The sequence below is a fragment of the Equus asinus genome, chromosome 26 (genome assembly GCF_041296235.1).
Source record: "Equus asinus isolate D_3611 breed Donkey chromosome 26, EquAss-T2T_v2, whole genome shotgun sequence".
NCBI classification, from domain to species: Eukaryota; Metazoa; Chordata; class Mammalia; order Perissodactyla; family Equidae; genus Equus; species Equus asinus.
This window is the reverse complement of record NC_091815.1, coordinates 25,753,008-25,780,558: the sequence shown is the minus strand read 5'-3', so window position 1 is coordinate 25,780,558 and position 27,551 is coordinate 25,753,008. Positions and strand designations below refer to the sequence as shown.

The 27,551-nt window shown below is 40.7% G+C and overlaps 1 protein-coding gene across 1 annotated transcript; it reads left to right on the top strand.

Annotated features, from left to right (window-relative positions):
- The first annotated feature begins 18,579 nt into the window (after nucleotides 1-18,579).
- On the top strand, nucleotides 18,580-27,234 carry LOC106843259 (cytochrome P450 2G1). The gene is made up of 9 exons (XM_070498756.1): nucleotides 18,580-18,759; nucleotides 19,347-19,509; nucleotides 20,847-20,996; nucleotides 22,134-22,294; nucleotides 22,542-22,718; nucleotides 23,477-23,618; nucleotides 25,286-25,473; nucleotides 25,596-25,737; nucleotides 26,851-27,234. The coding sequence occupies exons 1-9, from the start codon at nucleotides 18,580-18,582 to the stop codon at nucleotides 27,030-27,032; spliced, it is 1,485 nt and encodes a 494-aa protein (XP_070354857.1). The 3' UTR covers nucleotides 27,033-27,234.
- The last annotated feature ends 317 nt before the right edge of the window (nucleotides 27,235-27,551 follow it).

Here is a 27,551-nt window from a genome sequence, read left to right as displayed (position 1 = left end):
GGTGGTCAGGGAGGGCTTCTTTAAGATGTCTTCTGAGAGTCAGCTGTGGGAGGGTGGGGGGAGAAGCATTCCTGGGGGAGGGAACAGTAAGGGCTAAGGCCTTGAGGTCAGGGAAAATCCAGGAGCATCAAACAAAGGCTCTGACCATGTCTCCTCCTACCTAAATATCAGCTCCATGAGTCAGGGATTCATGCTGATTATTCACTGTTGTGATTGTTTGACCTGCCCACCACCGCTATCCTCCAGAACAGTTCCTGACACATAGTGGGGTTCCTAATAACCATGTGTGGAATAAATAAAAGCTATGCCTTCTAGGGATCCAAAAAACTTGAACACACAGCTTCTCCAGGTGGGCACGAGGGAGCCCCACCTTGCATCATTTCAGGGTGTTCATAGGCTCCTTCTATCAATCTTCAGACATCAGGCTAAGATACCTCAGTTCTCCAAATTTGAGGGCCACATCACTAGAGTCCACATTTCTCTCTCTCGGTAGTACAGGAGTTAAAATGACAGCTTGGAGCCAGAGAGCTGGGCATTGAAACCTAGCTATGAGCTGGTGATCTGGACAAGTGACAGCCCCTCCACCTGCCTTAGTCTCCCCTCTGTAAAATGGAGATAATAGTTGCCCTCATGGTGCAGGCTTGTTTTCATGGAGATTAGGTGAGATGTGTGCAATGTACTTAGAATGTGCCTTGGACATAGTCAGCGCTCTAGAGGTATCAGCTGTAATCATCACCATAGAGACTTATTGGGATTTAAAGAGATCAGGTCTGTTGGGGCCTGCCAGAAAATGTGTACTGTAAAGATGACTGTGCTGGCTGCTCATGAGGCTTCCTGGGTCAAGCTGGCAGGTCTTGGCCAGGTCACCTACCCCTTCGATTGGATCATGTCTCTCCTACCGGCTGCTGCCCTGTTCTGTCTCAGCCACATCTCCCTCTTTTTCATTGGACTGTTTCTACTTTCCTTTGTGTCTCTTTTTCCCTCTCTCTGACCTTCCATCTCAGTCTCTCAGTAGTGCAATGGCTCTTTCCCCTGAATCTCTACTTCTTGCTTCTCTAGATTTCCCCACATCTCTGGGTCTCTCTCATTCTTTATCTTTGTCTACACATCTGAGTGAGTGTCTCTCTATCTCAGTCTCTCTTCCTTTCTCTCTATGTGTCTTTCTCCATCTCTGGCTCTGGCTCTGGCTCTCCCTCTGTCTGTGTCTGTGGCTTTCTCTGGTTCCTTCTCCCTGTCTGTCTTGGTCCCAGTCAGTCATTCCCTCCCTCCCTTCCTCTCCCCATTTCTCTCTTTCTGTCTCTCGCTGACCCTGTCTATTACTGCCTCACCCCCCAGAGAAATATATTAAGCATCTTATCAGCCAATCACCTACACGGCAACACTAGAAAACTCCTTACCCCGCTCACAAGAAACCAACTCGAGGAACTACAGGTGCAGAATGGTGTGTTAATTCTATCTATGCCCCTTGAGAACCTGGTGACCTCTGGTGAGTCAAAGTCTGTGTGCAAAATGAGAATGACACACAGAGACATGAATCATGAGAACATTTAACCAAAGAATTTAGCACAGTGCTGGCACACAGAAAAGGCTCAAGAACGGGCAATCCCTTCTTATCCTTCCCTCCTCTGCTGGACCAGCAACCAATTGATAGTCCATGCTGCAGTCTGCGCACTACCTGCCATCAGCTTCAATCCATGCTCAGCCCACTGCTCAGCCTCACTGCTGTAGCCATCGGCCCCACGCACAGAAATTTCCTCCCTGACAACAGATTGCAAAGGGCTGAAGAGCCTGAATTAGAGAGTGGGCGGAATAACTAATGGCAATGGCACTGTGCTGATGGCTTTCAGTACATTTAATCTGGACAACAACCTGGCAAGGGAGGTACTTTTATTGTATTTTCACTTTACATAAATGGAAACTGAGATCAAAGATGTGAGATGTCTTGTTTAAGAACACTACTTACCAAGAAAGCAGCAGACGCAGGACTTGAACCTGATTCCCCCTGACCCAAGAGCATTCCATGATCTTGCACGTGCTCTCAAAGGATAAAATTGGAGGGTTTGGACATGAATGAAGACAGGGCTGAAGCAATGAAGACAAGAGAATGGCCTTGTGAGTTTACACTCAATGGTGAGCACAGAGGGAGCCCAGAACTTATGTAAACTCCACAGCATGGCAAGCTCCTATGTGGGACCTAAGCCCTAGGAAATTTAACCTGAAGGTATTCAGGTTACTGAAGAAGCTCATTCCCAAGAACTTTGTAACCAGGGACCCTGCCCAAGAGCAGTTCCTTTTTCTTGATGCCATGGAGATCTGAGAGGTCACCACCCTCTTCCTGTATGCCATGTGTCCATCCTGGTGATCTCTACCACCTGGAAGCATGTGAACTAAAGAAGCAAGATGCCCAAAGGCATTCATCTATGCTATGTCTGGGAGCTTGGCTGGGACCCCACTCCCTGTCCCAAACTTCCACAACGAGTGTGTCTGCTGGATATCAACCCTGCTGTTTGCAGATTGTTTTCCTTTTGTTTCCCTATCAGCTCTGAGTCAATCCCTATGGCAGACACTGTTAATTGTTCCCCTACATTCATTTACCCCTTCTTTCTTTGGTATTAGAACCCGTAAATATGAGCTCAAGATCATTCAAAATAAAGACTACGTTTTCTTTGAAGCTAGGTGTGACACTGAGACTGTAAGCAAATGAGATTTGAGGGAAAGTGTTGTCTGCCACTTCCAGAGTCTTCCTTCCACTCCCCTGCTCCATCATCCTGCTGGTTGGAATGCAGACCCAGCATATGAGGAAGTTAGTCATCCTCAACTGTGAGGGTCAGGGCAATGCTCTAGGAAATTGTAGTGCTAAAGCCAGAAGAAACAGGTTCTTAGCATTGCAGCTGCCGTATCAGCATCTGATTACTTAACCTCAGACTGACACATCAGAGAACAACTGTTATCCTTCTCAAACCACTGTTATTTTTGGGTCTCTGATATATAAACATACAACATCCTTTCTTCTTATGACTTCCTAGTTGGATTTCCCGCCAACCCACATTCTATAGGAACTACACACCTCCATACTCACAAAGACTTGACACTCTAAGATCCATCCATTCACCCCCACTGCCCATGCACCAAGTTCAAAACGCCTTCCCCCTCCAAGCTCCCTCATTCAACCTTCTTTTCCTCTGTCTCCCTATTGTGCAGGAGTTCTTCCATCCATTCATATCCAACCAGGAACTTATCTGAAACTCTAGCTATGCTCCCTTCCAATAGCATCCATTCTTTTATCCTTTGTCCTCCGATACATTCCTCCACTCCTCCTTCCCACCATGCATCCATTTAACCATCCATTCACTCTTTCTTCCATTACATCCTCTCATCTATCTATCAATATGTTTATTTATTCATCCTTCCATTCACCAGTACCTTCAAACTTTCGTCTATTTTTCATCCTGTCATTAATTTATCCATTGATCAAGCTACATCCAATGATTCTCTCTCCATTTGTCCACTCACCCAGTTATTCAACCATCCATCCTCCCATCCATTCCTCCTTTTCATCATTCAGTCCTTACTTTTGTCCACCTCTACAAGCTTTGATCCATCTAAAAATCAATTTCCCCTTTATATATGTCATTCTCGTCAAGAAATTCCAAACTGATTGATTCATTTTCCCTTCCTCCCAGTCTGATCTTCTCACTGAGTCATTTTTTAGGAGGGGAGAGGTTGGCATAGGGTCTCCTCTTTAGAAGAAAAGAAAAAGGGAGGGAAAGAACAATGAACTGGGCCCTTGTGGGGAGAACAAAACAGCAGGAAGACTGAGAAATGGGCCTCTATGCCGTTCCAGATGACCTAAGCTGGGCTCTTCATCATCACTCACACCCCAGTTTCATTAAAACACATATGCTCATTCCCTATCACCCACCTGAACGTCCAGACCCCACATTCTCTACTGTAAGTCCTCTCTTATCCCACGTTTCAGCATCCAAAGCTGTTCTCTATCCAATGAGGGATAGAAAGAGGTGTAAGGAAGAAGGCGCCTCACAAGAGTCTGACACAGGAGGCTGGTGCTGCCCCTACTCCACTCTCCCTACAACATGGCTCACTGTGGGACTGTGGACATGAAGGAAAGAGGAAGCCCCTTAAAAGGAGGACCCAGGATAACTCGTGGTACGTCCCCATCCTTGGCCTGTGGGTAAAGGGAAGAAAAAACAGACCTTAAGGTGCTAGCAGGTATGACTCTGGTCAAGACGGAGCACTGGAAATTCTTTTGCTACTTCTTAACTTGCTGGAAGCTTGAGGCTGGGGGAGAAAGAACAGATCCAGGAGGAGGCTGGCTTCCTGTTAGAGATGTCCCAGGAGATTATGTGCATGGGGTCCAGTAAAGGATGAGAAGAGCATATGGTATTGTACTGAGTTGAATAGTGCTTCCAAATTCATATCCACCCAGAACCTCAAAATGTGACTTTATTTGGCAATAGGTCTTTGCAAATGTAATTACTAACATTAAGATGAGGTCATACTGGACTAGGGTGGGCCCTAATGCAGTGACTAGTGTCTTTATAAGAAGAGAAAACAGAGAGACACACAGAGAGCAGAACACCATGTGCAGATAGACACAGACACACTGGGAGGACACCATATGATGTTGGAGGCAGAGATTGGAGTGATGCATCCACAAGCCAAGCAGCACCGAAGTATTGCCAGAAACCACCAGAAACTAGGAAGAGTTAAGCAATAATCCTCCCACATTGCCTTCAGAGATTATGGCCTGCTGACACCTTGATTTTGGACATCTGGCCTCCAGAACTGTGAGGGAATAAATTCCTGTGTTTTAAGTCACATAGTTTGTAGTACTTTGCTATGGCACTCCTAGGAAACTAACACAGGGATGAGGGGTCAGCCCTGAGAAGCTCAAACCACATGATATGGGTCCCATCGAGTGTGGGATGGTTTGAGCTCTAGGGAAAGTCATGTTGGGTGTTCCTGGATATCACCAGCTGGGGCTCCAGGCTGACTCTTCACAAGAAAGATCATTAAAATTTCTCTTGCCCTTGAAATCTTCACTCAGGGACCATGGCTAGGATTAAAAGATTCTGTGAATTTTCTAAAATTAGATGCAAAACCCACTGAGCATAAATATTCATGCAGTCCAGTTTGGGAATAGTGTCACATTCAAAAAAGCATAACCCTGCCTCCAAAATGAATGCAAAATAACTTGAAACTGTTATTGCCTTTCTATCAGGACAGTAAGAAGAGATTGTGGAAAAAAAGGCACTGTGGCGGAGACTAGCTAAGTGTTTGTCAATCCTGTTTCTTCCTCCTGGGCACACAAGAAAATTACGTTTCCCAATATCCCTTGTAGCAGCTAGGTTAGGATCAGAAACATCAGCATGTGTTTTATACAAGTAAGAAATAAGCCTTCCTGTGTTGAGTTAATATGATTTGAGGATTGTTTGTTACAGCAGCTAGCTGACTTAATTGGGGATCCAAGCACATTGTCCTTAGGATCTCATTGAAATCTCCTTTTCTCTCTTCCAAACTGCATCAATTCTCTGCAATTCTCTGGAGACATTGCCTCACCCCCATGCCATTCCTTCACCACCATCTCTTCCCTCATCACTCTGCTTTGCACCGACTACCCCCTTCAATTGGCCTTCATGCCTTCATTGCATGCCTAGCTGGTGCTTCGGCCAGAGTAGCCCCTTTGGAATTATAAATTGTCTTATGCTCTCTTTGTTTTTCTCATGGGTCTGAGCACCCACACATCCACCTCTGTTACTGTCTCCTACAGTCCTCTCTCATTCTTAAGTTTTTCAGGTGGAATTGGCTGTGGTCACTTGTATGCCAATCATTCCTTTTGTGTTCATTACATATGTACACTTGTATGTGGTGGGGGATGGGTTCATCTGAAAGTAACCGGGAAAAAATAACAACCGGAGCTTTAGTAAGATCATTTAATTCTCTTCCATATTCCAGGCATTTTGGAAGTTGTTCGTTCAGGGTTAGTTTGGTGCTCCACAGGGTCTGGCTCTTCCATCTTGCTCTAGTATGTATGTTTTCCATTCCCAAGATTACATCATGGTGCCAGATGACTGCTGGAGCTCCAGCCATTGATTCCACATGACAGCTATCAGAAAGAAATAGAATAAAAAGAGGGTCAAGGATGTAAACTGTGTTCGTTGATGGAAATACCAAGAAGATGCCACATGACCATTCTGCTATGTCCCATTGACCAGAACCTAGTTATGTTGCCACATCTGGCTGAAAGCAAGGCTGGGAAATGTAGATTCAACTCTAGATGGCCATGTGCCCAGCAACAAATTGGGGTTTCTGTTATGGAAGAAAGTGGCTGCAGATTTTAGGGGGCAATTGGTGGTCTCCATTACAGTGTACAAATGTTGATTTTTCTAGATATACATGCATCTCATATATCTTCTTCATGAATTATCTGTTTAGATCTTTTACCCATTTTAATAATTAAGGTTTAAAAACAATTTTTGCATAGAAGTCCTTTATCAGGTGTGATTTGCAAATATTTTCTCCCAGTTTGTGACTCATATTTTCATTCTCTTAATAATGTCTTTCACAGGGAAATATTTTTAATTTTGATGTCGCACAACTTACTAAACTTTCTTTCATGAAGTATGCTCTTGGTGTTGTATTTAAAAGCTCATTGCCAAATCCAAGTTTACAGAGATTTTATTCTTATGTTTTCTTCTATAACTTTCACAGTTTTCCATTTTACATTAAAGTCTATGATATTATTTGAATTAATTTTTGTATAAGGTGCGAGATATGTATCTATGTTTTCTGTTGTTGTTGCTTTTGGTTTTTTCATATGTATTTCCAATTATTGCAGCGTCATTTTTTGAAAAGATTATCCTTTGTCCATTGCAAGGGTTTTTGTCAAAAATTGGTTGACTATATTTGTACAGGTCTGTTTCTGGACTATTTTCTTACGTTGATCTATATGTCTGTCCTTTTGCCAATACCATCCTGTCTTGATTACGGTATCTTTATAGTAAATACATCCAGGAATATGACTCCTTTAACTTTGGTTTTTTCACAATTGTGTTGCCTCTTCTAGTTCCTTTGCCTTTCCATATGAATGATAGAATCAGCTTGTTGATACCTACAAAAAGTCTTACTGATATTTTTATTGGAATTGTATTAAATCTATGGAACAAATTGAAGAGAAGTAATATCTTAATAATATTGAGTCATCAATTCTTGAACATGGTCTTTTTCTCAATTTATTTATAACTGCTTTGATTTCTTTGCATTTTATAGATTTTTGAACGTAGATCTTGCACAGATTTTGTTATGTTTACAACTTAGTACTTCATTTCCTGGTGCTAACTTAAAGAGTATTTTTTCAAAACATTTAGATTCCAATTATTCATTGCTGGTGTACAGGAATACATTTGCCTTTTGTATGTTAGCCTCCAATTTTGTGACCTTGAAAAATTTACTTATTAGCTCCAAGTTTTTGTGTATTCTTCAGGACTTTCTACAGAGGCATTCATATTGTCTGCAAATGAGGACTGTTGTATTTCCTTCTTTCCTGTCTGCCATTTATTTCTTTCTCTTTCTTCATTGCACTAGATAGGACTTGACATTATGATGTTGAATGCAACTGATGAAAGACAACATCCTTACCTTGTTCCAGGACTTAGAGAGAAAGCATTTAGTCTTTCACTATTAAGTATGATGTTACCTGTAGGCTTTTCATAGATATCCTTTATTAGATTAAGGAAGTTCCCTTCTATTCTTAATGTGCTGAGCTTATTTATCATGAATGGATGTTGAATTTTGTCAAAAGCTATTTTGGCATCTATTGATATGATCATATTTTTCCTTAGTTATTAATATAGTTAGATACATTGATTTTTTGTGATGTAGTATTCTTTTTATATACTGCCGGATCTGATTTGTTAATGTTTTTTACATCTATGTTTATGAAAGATATTAGTCTGTAGTTTTCTTTTCTTTTAGTATTTTGTCTGTTTTGAGTATTAAGGTAATGCTGGCCTCATAAAATGAACTGGAATGTCCTCCCTCTTCTTCTTGAAGAGGCTCTTTAGTATTGGTGTTTCTTCTTTAAGTATTTGGTAGAACTCATCAGTGAAACCAACTGAGCCTTTAGTTTTCTTCTTCTTTTTCAGATTTTCAGCCAGAACTTCAGTTTCTTTAATAAGCATAAGGTTATTAAGTTTATCCATTTCTTCTTTTGTGAGTTTTTGTAGTCTTTCAAAGATTTTGTGTATTTCATCTAACGGTTCAAATTTGTGTGCATAAAGTTGTTTGTAATAGTCCCCTATTGTCTTTTTAATGTCTGTGGATCAGTAATGATGTCCCCTCTTTCATTCCTGATATTGATAATTTGTGTCTTCTTCCTTTTTTTTTCCTATTAACCTGGCTAGATCAATTTTATTACCCTTTTCAGAAGAATCAGTTTTTGGTTTGATTGATTCTACTTTTTCCCAACTATCAATTTCATTGATTTCTGCTCTACTTTTTATTATGTCCTTCTTTCTGCTTGCTTTAGATTTAATTTGCTCTTCTTTCTATAGTTTCCTAAGATGGAAACTTAGGTTACTGGTTTTAGATCTTTCCCCTTTTCTAATATATTCCCGCAGTGCTATAAATTCCTTTTAAGCACCATCTCAGCAGCATTCCACAAATTTTGACTTTCATTTAGTTCAAATATTTTTTAGTTAGGTTTGAGACTTCCTCTTTGACCCATGGGTTATTTAGAAGTGGGTTGTTTAATTTCCAAATATTTAATTTTTCTACATATCTTTTTTTTTAAGATTTTTTTTTTCCTTTTTCTCCCCAAAGTCCCCCGGTACATAGTTGTATATTCTTAGTTGTGGGTCCTTCTAGTTGTGGCGTGTGGGATGCCGCCTCAGCATGGTTCAATGAGCAGTTCCATGCCTGCGCCCAGGATCCAAACCGAGGAAACACTGGGTCGCCTGCAGCAGAGGGCGCGGACTTAACCACTCGGCCACGGGGCCGGCCCCTACTTATCTTTTTTTAAATTGACTTCTAGTTTAATTTCTTCATGGTCCAAGAATGCAGAATATATTTTTCTATTATTTTCAATTTGTCGAGATTTGTTTTATAGCCACAAACATGGTCTACCTTAGTGAATGTTCCATGTTTACTTGAGAAGAAAGTGTCCCGCTGTTGTTGGATGGAATCTTCTATGAATGCCACGTAGGTTAAGTTGGTTGACAGGGCTGTTTAGATCATCTATAATCTTACTTATTTTCTGCCTTCTTGATCTGTCAATTATTGAGAGAGGAATGCTGATGTCTCCAACTATAATTGTGGATTTGTCTATGTCTCATTTCAGATCTATCAATTTATGTCTTGTGTGTTTTGAATCTCTGTTGCTGTGTGCTTTCACATTATGATTGATATTTCTTCATGGAGAATTTACTCCTTTTTCATTACGTAATGTCTCTCTTTATCCTCAGTATTCTTCTTTGTTCAGAGATCTATATTGTCCAAAATTAAAATACTACTCCAGCTTTCTTTGATTTAGGTTTGCATGACACATGTTTCTCCACTCTTTTGATCATATTAATCTAAGCCTTTATATTGAAAGCCTGTTTCCTGTAGACAACATATACTTGAGTCTTGCTTTTAATTTAATCTGACAATCTCTGTTTTTTAACTAATGTATTCAGTGTATTTAATTAGTGCATTTCACATTTAAACTGATTATTACCTAATGAAAAGAATGGACAGAGGATCTGGACAAAGAAGATATACGGATGGCCAACAGGCACATGAAAAGATGCTTGACATCGCTAATTATTAGGCAAAGGCAAATCAAAACCACAATAAGATATCACCTCATGCCCAGCAGAATGGCTACTATTAAAAAGAATAGCAAGCAAGAGAAGATATGGAGAAAAGGGAATCCTCGTGCACTGTTGGCGGGAATGTCAAGTAGTGCAGCCACTATGGAAGACAGTATGGAGATGCCTCAAAAAATTAAAAATAGAACTACCATGTGATCCAACTATTCCGTTTCTGGGTATTTATCCAAAGAACATGAAAACACTAATTCAAAAAGATATACGCACTCCTATGGTCATTGCAGCATTATTTACAATAGCCAAGACTTTGAAACAACCTAAGTGCCTACCAACAGATAAATAGATGAAGAAGATGTGGTATATATATACATACACACAATTGAATAGTACTCAGCCGTTAAAAAGCTGAAATTTTGCCATTTGAAACAATGTGGACTGAGAGTATTAGGCTAAACGAAATTAGTCAGATGGAGAAAGACAAATAAAGTATGATTTCACTCACATGTGGAAAATAAACAAATAAACACATAATTACAGAAAACAAACTGGTGATTACCAGAGGGAAAGGCAGGTGAGGGAAGGTGAGAGGGGTAAAGGGGCACATGTGTAGAGTGAAAGATGGCAACTAGAATGTTAGTGAACATGTTGTAGTCTATATAGAAATTGAAATATATGATGTGCACCTGAAATTTATATAATGCTACAAACCAATGTTACCTCAATAAAAACATTTAAAAATATTTTTTAAAAACCTTATTATTGATTTATTTGTATTGAAGTATACCATCATGCTAGCAGTTTTCTATTTGTTGGATTACCCTATGTTTCTTGTTGCATTTTATTCTGCCTTCTCTGATTTCAACTGAGCATATTTTGTGACGCAATTTTATTTCTGCATGTGACATATTATTTATATCTGTTTTTAAAATTTTCTTATTGGTTGCCTTGGGCAATGTATAATCTTAAATTATAGGAATTCATTTTCAAATAAAAATATACCATTTTATATGCAATGAAAGAAACTTAAAATGATATACTACCAATTCTTCCTTCCTATCTCCTGTGTCATTCTTGTCACATGTTTCACTTTTAATATGCTATAAATACCCAACACATTGTTAATGTGATTACTTTAAAGTAGCTTTTGGAGCAATTAAAAACGAAAGGACAAAATAAAAAATATTATATTGAAGCTTTATTTATTTCATCTCTAACTCTTCATGTCTTTGTGAAGATCCAAGTTTTGACCTTAATCATATTCCTTCTGACTGACGAACTTCCTTTCATATTTCTTCTAGGGAAAGTAGGCTGGCAGTGAATCTCCATCCTCCCCTCTTCTTTTTGTCTAAGAGTCTTTATTTGTCTTTCATTTAAAATTTTTGTTAAAATATACACAACATGAAATTTACCATTCTAACCATTTGTAAGTGTGCAGTTTAGTGGCATTAAGTACATTCCCATTGCTGTGCAACCATCACCAGTTTCCGTCTCCAGAAGTTTTTCATCATCTCAAACTGAAACTCTGTACACATTAAACAACAGTTCCCCATTTCTCCTTCATTTTGGAAAAACATTTTTACTGTATATAGAATTCCTGGCTGACAGTTTTTTTTCTTCCAACACTTTAAAGATGTCACCCCATTATCTTCTTGCTTGCATGATTTCTAACAAGATGTATGCCATAACACTTGTCCTTGTTCCTCATGAGTGAGGTGTATTTTTGCCCTGGATGCCTTCAAAATCTTCTCTTTGTCTTAGGTTTCCTGAGACACCTAATGCTTACATGTGGATTTTTTCATATTTACCCTGTTGGTATTCTTTGAGCTTCTTGTATCTGGGGTTTGGTGTTTGTCATTACCTTTGAGGAAAAAAATCACCCATAATTTCTTCTAGTATTTCCACTGTCTCATTATGTCTCTCTTTGTCTTCTTCTCCTGGTATTCCTGTCATCACATGTTACATCACTTTAGATAGGGAGGTATGGAGGATGGGGGAGGAGAAAGAAATAGAGGAAAGGAGAGGAAAGACAAAAAGAGAGAGGGGGTGAGATGAGAAAGGGAGAATAAATGATGAAAGAAGGAAGATATAGGGGGAGAGTCTTTGAAAGAGAGAAGAGAAGAAGGGGGAGGAAGAGAAAGAAATGAGGAAAAGAGAGAAGAAGAATGGAGGGAGGGGGAAAAGGGTGAAGGGAGAGAGTAAGGAAGGAAGAGCGGCAGAAAAGGGGAGAAATATAGAAACAATACAATTTTCAAAATGATAAAAACATAATTCTCAAAATAGATGTCATACATATGTCAAAGATTATTTAATTCATTAATGAGGGAACCAGGTGTAAACAAAGCTGGTTCAAAAGACGAACAAAACACAAGGATTTTATAGTTCAAAAAAGAAAGACAAGAAATGCTAAGTTAAATAAAAAACTGGTTAATGTCTAATTTTATCGCATTTTTTTACTGAGGGAAAGGTCATCTCTACCAAACAGAAAAGATAGTAATCATGCCTTAAGAGTTTTACAGAATTGTAAAATGCTTAGACCCTGATCAATTGTATAAACAAAGTGACATTCCATTTTGGAATGAGATTATTTTTACAAGGCCATGTTAGAAAATACAGTCATGTAGTATATAACAATGTTTTCGTCAATGACAAACCGCATATATGACGATGGTTCCATAAGATTAGTACCATAGAGCATAGGTGTTTAGTAGGTTATACCACCTAGCTTTGTGTAAGTACACTCTATGATGTTCACACAATGATGAAATCACCTTATGATGCATTTCTCAGATGACAATCCCATCATTAAGTGACACTTGACTGTATACTTAGCTTGACATGAAAAAGTTCCATAATCATATTTTCCTTATTTCCAGGTTTTGGATAATATTTCTTAGCAGGAGGAAAGAAATTCAAAAGCTCCGTTCACTATCCTTCCTACTCTTCAATAGGAGAATAACCCCTATGATAAATTCACCCTCTAGAATTTGCTTCCTAAGATTTGACAAGTTTCTTTTGGCTGGGACTGAGAGCAACAGCTATGCACTGGCTGTAGCTTCCTGCTCCTGATCAAAATGTCTAAGAGGAGGTAAAAGGTCATCTGAATACTGTCCCCGTAGCTCCTCACTTTTCTCAAGCTGGAAGAATCTTATCCCCAGCTTGAAGAATCCATAGACCACTGAAAACTTAAAATCATAGAATTCTGGAATCTTAAAATATTAGAACAACAGAGTCTGAGAACCACAGGACCTTGGAAAAATGGTAGCTTGGGGAGGCTGTTGATCTCTGTCTTGGAACCATCCCACAAAACACCTCCCATAATGCGCCTTCTCAGACTATGCATGAAGATCTCCAAGACTCACTTAACTTAACTCCCTAGAAAAAATTCAGTTCTGGGTACCCTCCTTCTACTGCAGCCAAAAAGGAAGCCAACAGATTTCTCCAAGTTTCCATGGTGAGGGGAATGAGAAAGGACATTCTGTCTCCACTCAGCTTTTCCTGGTCCCAGCTCCATTGTCCCAGCAGCACTCTGTCTAATTTTCATTTTAACAAATATTTATTAAATGCTTGCTGGGTGCCATAATTTATTGAATTGTCCCCAAACCCTAGAATATCAAAATAATCACTTGGCCCATTTTCGAGATGGGGAAACTGAAGCATACATAATGCCCAAGTCTTGTTCTCAGGGAGTATTAGGACCATGCTATTTTACAACCATCTAACCGTGCAAAAAGCCCTCCATCATTTGAGCTCTTCATTAATTGCCAACGCCTATGTTAAGAGTTTCACATACTTGTTATCCCAAACTTCAAACACTCTAAAAAGGAAGTGTTATCATCTCCAAAATACAGATGAGGAGAGGCTCAGAGAGGGATGCTCACTTTTCTGTAGTCTTCATGACTGTCAGTCTCCAGAGTCATAGAGTGTTGTTCCCTGTATGGCATTATCTGAGACATGAACAACAGAGCCTCCTGAGCCCAAACTGAGTGCTCTTCTCCATTGCCTCCCCCAACAGGAAGATAGAGACTTTTGGGGGAAATGCAGTTCATGTGGAACTCCTGATATCAGCAAGCATCTGAGTAACTCCCCCTGTGCTCCCTTGGATCACCTGTCAACATTCACCCTGAGCCCAAATCTCCAGCTTTGGAAATGCACCACTAGTGGTGTGCTGGTAAAGGTTTAACAGCCACCTCTTGAGTGGGAAAAGTCCTGATTTATAGAGATTTTGTGGTGCAAATACATTCACCATGGCCAGTCTCAAGCAACCAACAAACCTAATGTCACTGAACATGAAATTGGGAAGAGACATACAGAACCACACCATCATATAGTATTTTCACCATACAGATACAAATAGGGGTAAATAACCTCAAGAACATAGGTAATGGAAAAATAATTAAGCAGTGATGAGCTTTGAGTATTTACGACCTTCTTTTACAAATATAATGAATTCCATTTTAAGTTTAGATGATTTAATTAACAACAATTGTGTTTCAAAATCAGCTCACATGATTCCTAAATGTTTAATAGTCAGCTCTTGAAACAGCTTCACCACACCACTGCCCCTCACCTACAAGTTCCACATCAAGCTCTGCTGAGATACCTGCCCAGGGCGGAAGGGAATTTCTGGAGTGCAATGCCTAGGACTAGGATTCAGCATTTACATGCCGATGTGGTTGTACGAGTTGTTAAGGTTATCTTTTACAGAGGTTGCTAAATAGCTAACTCAGACACTTCCTCAGGACCAACTTTCACAAATATCCCATTCAGCAACTAATGTGTCCTCCAGGACCCTCCTTCATCTCCAGCCACTCTCTGTTTCTGCTGCATCACTTGTTAAGTAATTTTATTATCACCACTGGCAATATCCAATTCCATACATACATCCTCCCTCCAAGGAATTTTGCAATACCTCATAACTGATAGTCTACACTCTGTGCTGGCATTGGGCCATATTATGCATTTCGTCCCTTTTGAGAAACTCTGAACTAAAAATTTTTCTAAGCTCTCTTCAAGTGCTGAGAACCCAAGCTAGAGCCTGAGAGTGAGAGGAGATGTGGAGAAGAAGTTGGAAGACTCCCTGGTGGGAACACGAGATTATGGCATTAAATGACTTTGGCACACAGAAACTCTGGAGAATAGCAGATTGTTGTTGTTTTAAGCCACTAAGTGTTGAGGTGTTTTGTTATATAGTATGAGATATCTAATACACAGGTATTTTCTAGTTATGATAGAGGATAGCCAATTTTCTTAAAGGGAGAGATATCAAGCTTCCATTTTACATAAATAAGTTTAAGTTCTTAAAAAGGAGAATCAATTTAAAGAAACACTAAATAAATATATGGGTGGTACTCAAATATGGCAAAAATACAGTAATGAAATGTTTGTAGCTGGACTAACACTTCCCTCCTTCAATGATTTTCAAGCATTCTTTACCTATAGCAGCTGCAATTCGTAGGATACAGGTTAACGACTATAATAAAGACCCAAGACAACAGTTTAAAGGAGGTGAAACAAGATGAAAGTTTAATTTTCTTCCACTTAATGGCTCAATGTAAGCAATCCAGGACTGGCCAGGTAGTTCAATGGTGTCAAAGACCTAGACTCCTTACATATTGTTGCTATTCCTTCCTTAGTGTGCAGTCCTCCCCGTCTCTACATCCCACTCCAATCAGTAGGAAAAGGAAAATATTCAGGAGGAAAACTCACCCCCTGTCTTTAAGAGGAAGTTGCATGCACCAATTCTGCTCAAATCTCATTGGTGAGAACTTGGGCACATGGCCACCCTCAGTTACAAGGGAGCCTGGGAAATGTAGTTTTTATTTTGGATAGCCATGTGGCTGAATAGGATTCTACCACTATGGAAGAAGGGAGAACAGATATTGGGGGACATCTAGGTGCGTCTGAAATATAAACTTTTTCTCAAATATGGTCAGGTATGGATTGATGTATCAAACGAGATGGCAATGAGAACTATACTACCAAGCGCTTCAAAACATCTGGATGCCTTTTCTCCTGACAGGTAATGTATTGCCTAATGGTGCATACCATTTAAGGGAGTCACACGGAATCCCCCAAAGTTCATCCAGCAGCCCCAGGTTATAAGAAGACTTGCTTTACAGTAACAAGTCATCTCTGACCATGTGCCCTGCCTGGTAAGCTGGTTGTTTGGATTAGAAGATACCCTGCTTGTCAAGCACACAACTCAATGCCTGACACAAAGATGACACTTCATAAAGAAAGAAAGACATTCCTGGCAGAATCACAGCATGTCTTAGTCCCAGACGGAGGGACATGTGACTAGGCATAAAATGATCCAGGTTCCATTTCACACACACCCCCTATGGAACCTAAATCACCCTCTCTCCATCTCACTTTGCCCTGGGTTTATCTCTTCTCTGTCTCTCTCTTTCTTTGCTTTCATCTCCCTGGCCATCTCCATTTCTGACTTCTTGTCCATTTGGGTTGCTGCTGATACTGACCCTGATATCAGTTTCCCCACATTAAACCCAGTATATATGGGGTTAAAACCAAAACACTCATTCCCTGCTTACTCTCTGGCTTCCTGGCTCCAGAATCCACTATCCTCCATGGAGACAGACACCACCAAGGGGAAGCACCTGGATTCATTATCTCCTCCCCACGAAGAGATACAGGCTGGTGAGAAAGCTGCTGACCAGCAAGGCCACAGGCTTCCTCCTCTCTGCAAGTAGTCTCAAGGCCAAAGACAGGCTGGTGGGAAAGCTCCAACCAGCAAGGCCATATGCTCCCCCTCCTCTACCTAAAACCCTAAATAAAAACCCTTCCTTTTAGCTTTTTGGGGAGTTTGGGAATTCAGAAGTAGCTACCCTCTCTCCTTGCTCAGCGCTGTGCAAAAATAAAATTCCTACTTTCTTCCACTACGCCCAGTGTCAGAGATTGGCTTGCTGCACATCACGTAAGTGAACTCACTTCAGGTCCGGTAACACTGCCTCAGAGTCAATGGTTTTTCAATTGAGAGAGAGAGGGCTGTGTGGGTTCCTCTTATTTCTTCTTCTTTGGCCATATGTCTCTTTCTCAGTCTCTAGCTCTGTTTCACTGAAACTATTTTTCTGTTTTATTTCCTTCTGATGGTATCTCCCTCTCTCTGTTTCTTAATTTCCTTTTGTCTCTGTGTCTTCGTTGGTATCTAACTTTGGCTCAATCTCTGTCTCTCTCTCTTTTTCTCTCTCTGCTCTATTTTCATCTCATTCTGGTTTTGTTTCTCTGCACTTCTCTTTTCTCTTTGTTTCTCTCCTTCTTGATCTCTATCTCCATCACACAATATCTGGCATAATCTGCCTCTCTTTGTGTTTCTCTGTCTCGGGTTCTCGCAATTATTTTTCCTTTTTAACTTACTTCCATCTTTTAGTTCAAGTGCCTCCACTTCTAGCTTCTTGCCTAGAGTGGGATGGTGAGAAGGACTGTACTAAGGATGCCTTCTCTCTCCTTTTCTGTCTGAATGGGAAAATAAAACTCACAACCACCACCATCACAGATAACTAAGAGATTAGCCCTGAATGAGTGTCTAGGGGTGTGGGTCAGAATGGAAGGGAGAGGCGAAGCTGGGATAGTTGAAGGAAGCGCCCCAGAGCTGACTTTTACCCCATGAAAGACATCCTAGCAGCAGATCCAAGATCCAAGATCCAGAAGGTGGTGCTGTGTAAGTCTTTGTTTTCCAAGAATTGTTACCGCTTTTGGACATAGGACACCTCAGCCCAGCCAGCTAAGCCTTTTTCTAAAAGCTGCTGGTTTCCCAAGAGATTCAATTGCTAACTCTGAGAATCTGGACACGTGAGAATGGCATTGGATTTTCTTTCATAATATGTATAAGTAGATTATAACACCTGGGAATTTTGTTTCCGGAAAGTAAATAAGATTTACAAATATTTGGTACAAAAAGAGTTGAAAACTATTTATTTAGATGATTACAGGGACTAATCACTAGGCTGTGTTTAGAGATGGTCTCTCCCTCTAGAAATTAGGGCTCAAGGGTAGTCTCTACTTCGTGGACTTTGAAAACAAAAGTGCATGCATACACACACACACACACACACATACACACACACACAAAGCTTTGTTAAACCAATAAAAGCAATCTTTGATTATTACTACTTAATACCACCTTGAGCATAAACAAGGGAACTTGTTAAATAAAACTCTTTTGATTAAGTTATTTCTCTTGCTATTCTAAATCTTCATCTTACTGTTTTATTTTTAAAAGTGATTATTTATGATCTGGCAAAGATAATGGAGTCATTCCTGTTCTCTAGCAAGACTTTCTGAAACTTTATGATTATCCCATTTGGCTGATGGGGAGATTGACTCCAAGAAGGTTAAGTGACTCTCCCAATGAAGAAAAAATGGAGCTGGAATTTGAATCCGGATTGTCTGATTCCTAGACTCCATAGCCTAAAAATGATGTTCAACTGACACACCACCAAGACAAGTTGAACTAGAGGTTGAACTGAGGGTGATTAACTAAGGGGATTGGAAATATGAAGAAATGGGAAAGGCCTCAGTAGATTTTCCTAAATTAATTCAACCCACCTTTATTCAGGTGCAAGATTAGGGGTTATATGATCACCCCACCAGATAAAGTAATCTCTTCCATGATAGCATCTAGACCCGCAAAACTTCAATCCCAGGGTGTTCAGGTTTCCACACAGCTGATTTCCCCGAACATATTTAGGCAGGATCTGGGGCCCTGGACACAGCCCTTCGACCTGGCATCATGGAGCTGGGAGGAGCCTTCACCATCTTTCTGGCACTCTGCTTGTCTTGCCTGCTCCTCCTCATCACCTGGAAACGGATCAACAAGGGAGGGAAGCTACCCCCAGGTCCAACACCGATACCTTTCCTGGGGAACCTGTTGCAAGTCCGTACTGATTCCACCTTTCAGTCTTTCATGAAGGTGAGTCTGCCCTCCTTCTCTGATAGACCTGTAGTAACTAATCCTATAGACAGATACATGTAAAACCTTCTGACTTCTAAAACACGGACTCTTAGAAAACTGATTTTATGAACCTTAGAATTCTGAAATTCCAGAATCTTAAACTCTTGGAAACACAGACTCTTAGCACATTGGAACTTAAGACTCTCACAATCTCAGGACTTTGGAATGAGAGTAACTTCTATCCTTAAACACAAGGACACTTGCAGTCAGATTGTCTTAGAACTTTGAGACTCAGCATCATGAAATCATAGGATTGTAGAAATTTAGCATTTCAAAGAGAGAAGCACAGATCTTGGAGTTCATCTCATCCTGGTCCATCATTTTACAGATGAGCAAAATAAGGCTTGTGGAGGTTTGGGGCGTCTTGCCCAGGATCACAAAATCTCTGTGCCTTTTTCTTAATAGCCTTTCCAACACTATGACTCACCTTTATGTTTTTCCCACATTTATATCCTTTTGAGATCTTCACTTCCTAAAAATTCATGATTGGTCTGTACTTGGTCCTCCAATAACCCCCCTCTTCTTGTGTCTTCCCTCACTCCCAGCTCAGGGAGAAATATGGCCCAGTCTTCACCGTGTACATGGGTCCCCGGCCAGTAGTTGTTTTATGTGGACACGAAGCAGTGAAGGAGGCTCTGGTAGACCAAGCAGACAATTTCAGTGGCCGTGGAGAATTGGCTACAATAGAGAGAAACTTCCAAGGTCATGGTAGGTAACAAAAATAATAAAAACAAAACGATTATAATGCACTTCCTATGTCCCAGCTTCTTTGATAAGTATGCTAAAAGAATTATTGCATTGCATCCTCTGAGAACACTATTAATATTATAATAATTTTGAAAGTGAGGAAGCTGAAGGCAAGAAAAGTTGGGTAATATCACTCCGTAAGTGGTAGAACCATTTGATTTTGACCCCAAACCATCTGACTCGAGAGTGCCTGCTGCAATATATGTGTTGTAATTTTTAATGGATCAAGTACCATCTTCGTGTACGCACTGAAGCTCTTGTGGCCAACCTTGCTTCTTATTTCCTACACATACACACACACAACCCATAGGTCTCTGCCTCCTCTATTTAGGTAGATACCTTTCTAGTGTTGCCCATACATCTACCTCTAATTGGCCACACAACTTCAATTCCAAGCAGCCTCACACCATTCCTTCCATATTTCCATCCATCCATCTATCCCTATACCTTTTCTTCTGTTCATCTTCTTTTCCATTGATGCATACATCCACCACAAACTCCACTCACTAATTAGTCTTTCTATACAAATGTTTTCCCATCCAACTTATCTATACATTTATCAATTAACTTTCCATATACCCTTCTATCCGTCCTTCCATCCATCCAATCATTAACCCTTCCATCATTCATCTGTCTGTTAATCTTTCCATCCATCCTTCCTTCCAACCGTTTATAAATCCATCTCAAACCATCTATTAACCCTTCCCCCATCAATTAAAGTCATCCATCCATTTGTCAGTCATTCCAGTCATAAACCCTCCCTTCCATTCTTGAATCCACTCAAATTCATTTCATTAAATTTCCAGGCATTAACTCACCAATCCATGTAAATTTGGTAATTTATAAATATTTTTCTCTACATGGAAACTCCTTTTGTGTAGGTGTATTGATGTATAGGTGTGAGCTTCTGTGCAGATGTAAGTGTATGTCTACAGAATCCAAGTATTATATAGAAAATTGAACTAATATCCCTATTCCAGAGTACCGTACATGGAATTCTATCTATTCCAATGCGTCCATCCAGTCTTATCAGTGCAGGTCTTGTTCCTGTAAGAAACTCTCCTTGATCTCCCCTGATCACTTCTAGACTGATTCCCTTTCTTCCACCTCAGCCAGGACTGTTTTTGAGGGTCCTGTAGGAAGGGAACCTTAGTCTCCCCATCAAACCTGGAAGGTTGGGAGGGGCTTTCCTGATTGCAGAGTCTAGGGCCTTCATAATATATCCTCATCGTTGTCCAGCACAGAGTTGGGCACAGGAAGGGGAGGGGGGCAGGATCCTGACTCTGATATTTTGGCAGGTCTAGCTATGGCTAATGGAGAACGATGGAGGATTCTGCGACGCTTCTCCTTGACCATCCTTCGGGACTTTGGGATGGGAAAGCGGAGCATTGAGGAACGGATCCAGGAGGAGGCTGGCTTCCTACTGAAGGAATTACGGAAGACCAAGGGTATGTGAGGGTCCCAATGGGGAGGGCTACAAGGTGACTCAGTGGTTGTAAAGAGTTCACTCAGGAGAAGATGGGCCTTGGTGGGAGAAAACTCTGGAATGGAAGAGGATGAAAAAGATGAAGGATTTACTGAGATTTCCAGCCAGGTTCCAACTAAAAAGTTAGCATGAAGGACCCTTGGAGACCACTTGTCCAGAAACTTCAATCAGTGGATCTCAGGGAGTTTGTGAGCTCCTGATATCGTATGCGGACTTTGGTGATATGAAAGTTTATGACTTTTTCTGGTGATAGAATCAAATTTTATTACACACACACACACACACACATACACATATTGTGGTAAAAACCACATAACATAAAATTTTACCATGTTAACCATTTCAGTATATCTACTTCATTATATTTTTAAAGGAATCCAGGCCCTGCCCAAAAATAAAGTCTGGATGCACGGCGGCCAAAAAATTAAAAAGACAGAGAGGCTGAAAAATACAGAGATGAATGGATAGATAGAAATAAAGATAAATTTCTCTAAATCAGAGATTCCTCACTTGGGCTTCATGCGTGCTAAACAATCTACATAAGGGCTTTGTCCATGCACCCCCATAAATTATTTGCAACTTTGTATATTTATGAATATATGCATTATTCTGGAGAAATTGTCACCAAATCAAGTGACTTGACCAGCATCCTGTTTTGCAGATGGTGCAGCTTAGGCCATGGGAAGGAGTTTCTTAACAGCCCAAATGGAATCATTGGTAGAAACAGACAGAATCCAGCTGTCCTTGTTTTTATGTGTTCCTTACCACTACTTCTTTCCAAAATCTGTGACTCTCCAGCACAAATACAAATAGATACTAATAACAAAAGCTACTGATTGAGCTCCACCAGCATTTCTTGAGTGCTTACTATATGCCATGCACTGTGCTGAGCATTTTACATGGATAATGATATTGAATCCCCGTGAACCTATAAAATGGATACTAAGCCAAGTCGAAAATTGGGAAATCTAGATTCAAAATACAAAAATGAAGTAACTGACATGTTATTAAGCAGTCATCACTGATATCCAAAACTGAATGATTCCCCATCCCATGCACCTAATCATTGCCTCCAACGTAAACAATTTCTATCACCCAGGTGCCCCCATCGACCCCACTTTCTTCCTGAGCCGTACTGTCTCCAATGTCATCAGTGCCATCGTTTTTGGAAGCCGCTTCGACTATGAGGACAAGCAGTTCCAGAAGCTGATGCAGATGATCAATGAAAGTTTCACTGAGATGAGCACACCTTGGGCACAGGTGCCCACCAGTCACTTCTCTACCCACTCCCAACCTCAGTTAATTAAGCACCCCCCTGTACCTCACTTAATCCTCCCCACATCCCTGGGAGGCAAGTATCAATATATCCTGAGTGTCCAAGAAGCAAATGGCCTCAACCAATTCTAAGACCCAGTGCTGGATAGACTCTAGCTATGTGACTCCAGGCTCAGCCCATGCTGGCCCCTGGTGCCCATCACTGACTGACCCCTTTGCCTATTTCCCACAGCTATATGACATGTATTCTGGAATTATGCAATATTTGCCAGGAAGACACAATCACATCTACTACTTGATAGAGGAGCTCAAGGACTTCATTGCCTCTAGAGTCAAGATTAACGAAGCATCCCTTGACCCCCAAAACCCTCGGGACTTCATTGATTGCTTCCTCATCAAGATGCACCAGGTACCTCTTCATCTTCCACCAACACTTTTCTCTTATCTCCTCAATCCTTAGTGCCTACAACTTTAACTTCATCTGTAAATATGTTGGAGATAAAAGTGCAAGCATTGTTTCACATGGTTCGCTTTTATTTATAGATGAGATATGAACACCCTAAAGGCACAAACTCTTATAATTTTAAAATAAACTTTCAATGTAAACATTTGAGGAACATGGAAACAAAATCTTACACCTTTCTAACCATAGATGCCAGAGACTTACAACTGTAGAAAAGGACAGTGAATATTTAGAATCTTCGAGTTTGGGAAGCTTAGACATTTAGTCTTTAAACTTAAGAGTTTAGACTTTAAACTTAAAAGTTTATAGTCTTAGAGATACATAAATTTAGAAGCTTAATACTTCTGTATCATAGAACTTTAGAAGTTTTATGTGTTTGTTATCATAAGACCTCAACAGTTGGAAGATAAAAACTGCATACCCTAATACCCTGGAACTTTCAAATCTGACAAGACAATCTCTTTCTACTCTTTTCTCCCCATAGTTCATTCCTCTCCAACCAGACTGGTCTCCTCCTTGCTGTTCCTCTAATAGACCAGGCACACTCCTGCCTCAGGACCTTCACTCTGGCTGTTTCCTCTCCCAGATACTCTCTTGGTTTATCCATCGATTGTGTTTTCACAAAGGCTTAACCTATACACGGAGAAAATAAGAAGATAAAGACAGAAGAGGATGATTCTGTTTACTATCCCTCTCATTTCCAGGATAAAAGTAATCCCTACACGGAATTCAACTTCAAGAACTTGGTCCTCACCACTCTCAACCTCTTCTTTGCTGGCACAGAGACTGTGAGCTCTACATTACGCTATGGATTGCTACTGATGATGAAGTATCCTGAGGTGGAAGGTGAGTGTCCACCTGGTGACTTTCACTCTCAGCAGGGATAGAAGACATAATCTTGAAACCTCAGAACCCCATGGCCTTAGACTCTTCACACTTTAGACCCTAAGGATATGGAAGCTTGGAATCTCTGGCTTGAGAGGCGATTTTATTTAATTATCTTCTTGGTACTTGTATTAGTTTCTTATGGCTGCTGTAATAAATTACCAGAAACTTAGTAGCTTAAAACAACATAAATCTATTACCTTATAATTCTGGAGTTCTGAAGTTCAAATAGGCTTTCACTGGGTCAAACTATGGTGGAATCTGATTCCTTGCCTTTTCCAGCTTCTAGAACTGTATTCCTTCAATTCCCGGGCTCATGATGTTGCTTTCACTTCAAAACCAGCCACATAGCATTTTCAAATCTCTCTTTGTTTCCATTGTCACATCTCCTTCTCTGACTCTGACCCTCCTGCCTCCGTCTTATAAAGGGCCTTGTGATTATATTTACAGCCAACATGGATTATCCAGGATAATCTCCCCATCTCAAAGTCCTTAACTTAATGATATCTGCAAAATATCTTTTGTCATGTAAGGTAACATTCACAGGTCCCAGGGATTAGGAGGCAGATATCTTTGATGGCCATTATTTAGCCAATTATAGTGCCAGAATCAAATAGAATCCATCAAATAGAATCTATCTCCCATAAATTCCAATCTGGTCTGGTTGAGTAACTCCAGTAATGAGTAGCTCATTATTTGCTTAAGGAGAATCCCCAATTTTGGTCCCTCTCCCTTCTAATGCAGTTCAAAGTGAGCCAAAGAATTTCTCCTGCTACAAAGGATGGAAGAGTTGTCCTCTACTAATCTAAATCATCAAATATTTAATGAACCTCTTCTATGTGCTAGGCACTGTCCTAGTCACTTGCATACTGGATTTTATGTAAATTTCCCAACTCTGTGAGCTTGTTAGACCATCACATCCATTTTGAAGATGAAGGAACAGGCCCAGAAGATAAAGTCATTTGCCCCAAGGTCACTCAACCGGAAGTCGAGAGAGGGGTAACAGTACCAATAGTGCTGTTAATCACTGTCACATAGTTGCTGTCATTTGCTCCATTCCCATCCTCATCAACTGTTGTGTCTCTTTTCCATCCTGTCAAAAATCTGTGTATGAAAGCCAAGCTGGCATTCGGACACTGCCCTGCTCATCAGTCTTCCATAGTTCCTCACTGCTTTCTGCTCAACAATGCTTGACCTAAGTGTTAATATTATTCCCACTTTTCTTGGTGAGGAAACAGAAATAAACTGCCAATGGTGGTGAGAGTCGGTGAGAAGCAGAGCCTTGGACTGAATTCAGGTCTTGTCTGCCTCTAAAGTTTGTGACCACTGGCTCTGTTTGAATGAATTAAAGTGGAGGTCCTAAGTTGCAAAAACATAAAATAAAATAAAGTAAAGATCAGATGTCCCAGCTGGCATTCAAAGCTCCAGGCTATGTGCCTCCCAGTGGTCTGGTGAGTATTTATTAGCCACACCACTGTGTCAGGTATACGAGTAAAGAGGCAATCCATACAAATATGGCCTACTCCCTCAGGGTACACAGGTGCTGAAGATACAAACTCATGGCTCAACTTTGGCCTTAAGAATTACCTTCTGTATCCTTGTCTGTTATGTTTTCTGGTCTCTTCCAGCCAAGATCCATGAAGAGATTGAGCAGGTGATAGGATCACGCCGGATCCCAAGTGTGGATGACCGGGTGAAGATGCCCTACACAGATGCCGTGATCCATGAGATACAGAGACTGACAGATATTGTGCCCATGGGTGTCCCCCATAATGTCATCCGGGACACTCATTTCCGAGGCTACTTTCTGCCCAAGGTGAAGTTGCACCTTCAGTGTCACTCTACCTCTTCTCCTTACATTGTACCCCTCTCTCCTCCTGGTTCCCTATGTCATACTCAAACACTGATTTCTCCTAACTGCCTCTATCTTCACCTCAGGGTACTGATGTGTTTCCCCTACTTGGCTCGGTCCTCAAAGACCCCAAATACTTCCGCTACCCAGATGCTTTCTATCCTCAACACTTCCTGGATGACCAGGGTCACTTCAAGAAGAATGAAGCCTTTGTGCCTTTTTCCTCTGGTAGGTTTCTACAGTCTGAGTTCCCCCAAAAACATGCTGGATATGCCCTCCAACCATTGGTATGTATTTGACCTTCGGATCTGAATAGGAAGTTGAGTGCTATTTCATAGAATCATAAAATCTTAGAATCCCAGAATCATAGATTAGAACCATTGACTCTGATAACTACAAAAATAATAGCACTAAACATAGGTCAGAAAACTTTTTCCCTAAAGGACTAAATAGAAAATGTTTTAGGTTTTGCCAACCATACAGTCTCTGCCTCAACTATGCAGTCTGAACTACTCACCTCCACCATCGTAACACAAAAGAGATACAGACAATACGTAACTGAATGAGCAGGACTGTGATGCCAAAATATTTTATTGATAGACACCCAAATTTGAATTTCATTAATTTTCATGTGTCAAAAAATATTACTTTCTTTTGATTTTTTCCAACCACTTAAAAATGCTAAAAGAGTCTTAGTTTGCAGGCAGTACAAAAACAGACAGCATGGAGAATTTGTCCAATGAACAGTAGCTTGCTGATCCATGACATTTATCTTAGAATAATGGTATTTTAGGTGTAAGCCCCATTGAACCCGGAGTCAATGCAGTATTTAGGAAACAGGAAGCCACTTCGTCACTTACAAATAGTGGTGCCTGTCTATAAAATGGAAATTAATCTCTCCAAAGTACTGGAAGGGTGTCTCAATTACGTGCACTGTTTAAGTGTGAGCTTTCTTTCTTTCTTGTTTTTTTTTTTTCTTTTACCTCAGCAGTATCTGGCAACAATTAGGTGTTTTGTAAACATTTAAGAAGTTGAAATGAACAGTACCTTCAAATTCATGATCCTTTAGAACCATTCCATCTTGGAATCTGATGGAATCCAAGCCATCAGAGAAATAGTTGCCATGTGTTGACCCCTTTAAGTGGCAGACCCTATCTAAGGACTAGGTATAGAAACCCACTGAGTCTTTATACTGACCCTATAAAGTACATATTGTCATGATCCCAGAGATGCTGAGGAGGCAGCTGATGTTCAAACGGGTGGTGGGGCCAGAATGCTCCCCATGCCCACATTATCCTGTGCAAGAGTGACCCACTTTTCCTCCCTCCCCTGTGCTTACAGGAAAGCGCATCTGCCTTGGTGAGGCCTTGGCCCGCATGGAACTCTTTCTCTACTTCACCTCCATCCTTCAGAACTTCTCCCTACGCTCACTGGTGCCGCCTGCTGACATTGACATCACGCCCAAGGTCTCGGGCTTTGGCAACATCCCACCAACCTATGAGCTCTGCTTCATGGTCCGCTGAGAGCCCCCTACTGGAAGCAGAAAGAACCATCAGACAACAGAGCCCTGTTCTGTTCCCACCCTCCTCATCTCCCTAAATTCTCACAACAGCCCTAAGAAAAGACACTATTACTACTGTCATGGGACCACAGGTCAGCAGGGTTCACCTGAAAATATAGAGTTGCATCTTCTATATCCAGTGGAAAACAATACCCTGTTCAAGATTTCAGCAACAATCTGGAGGATTTACTCTCATCCTCCAGATCACGGATCACCTCCTCCTGAGCTTTCTGCCTCCACCAAATTCTTGCTGTAGATTCCATGTCTTTATGTTGTTCCTTTGTCTTTGCCCTGATAATGACCAAAATGTGAGTCACAATCCTTTCTCCTTGATTCTCATATTCACCACTCCCAAAAAGGCAACAAAGAACTCAAAACTGCCCACTGTAGCAAGTTTATTGGGTATTGTGTGGGACGTCAATAGGGCACTGAAAACAACTTAAAACGGCCTTTTTGACTTCCTTGTTATTAGCTATCCTTT

Coding starts and splice junctions, on each gene's coding strand:
- LOC106843259 (XM_070498756.1), top strand. CDS start 18,580: ATGGAGCTGGGAGGAGCCTTCACCATCTTTCTGGCACTCTGCTTGTCT. Junction 19,510..20,846: donor GAGAAACTTCCAAGGTCATG/GTAGGTAACAAA, acceptor ATATTTTGGCAG/GTCTAGCTATGGCTAATGGA. Junction 25,738..26,850: donor CTTTGTGCCTTTTTCCTCTG/GTAGGTTTCTAC, acceptor CTGTGCTTACAG/GAAAGCGCATCTGCCTTGGT.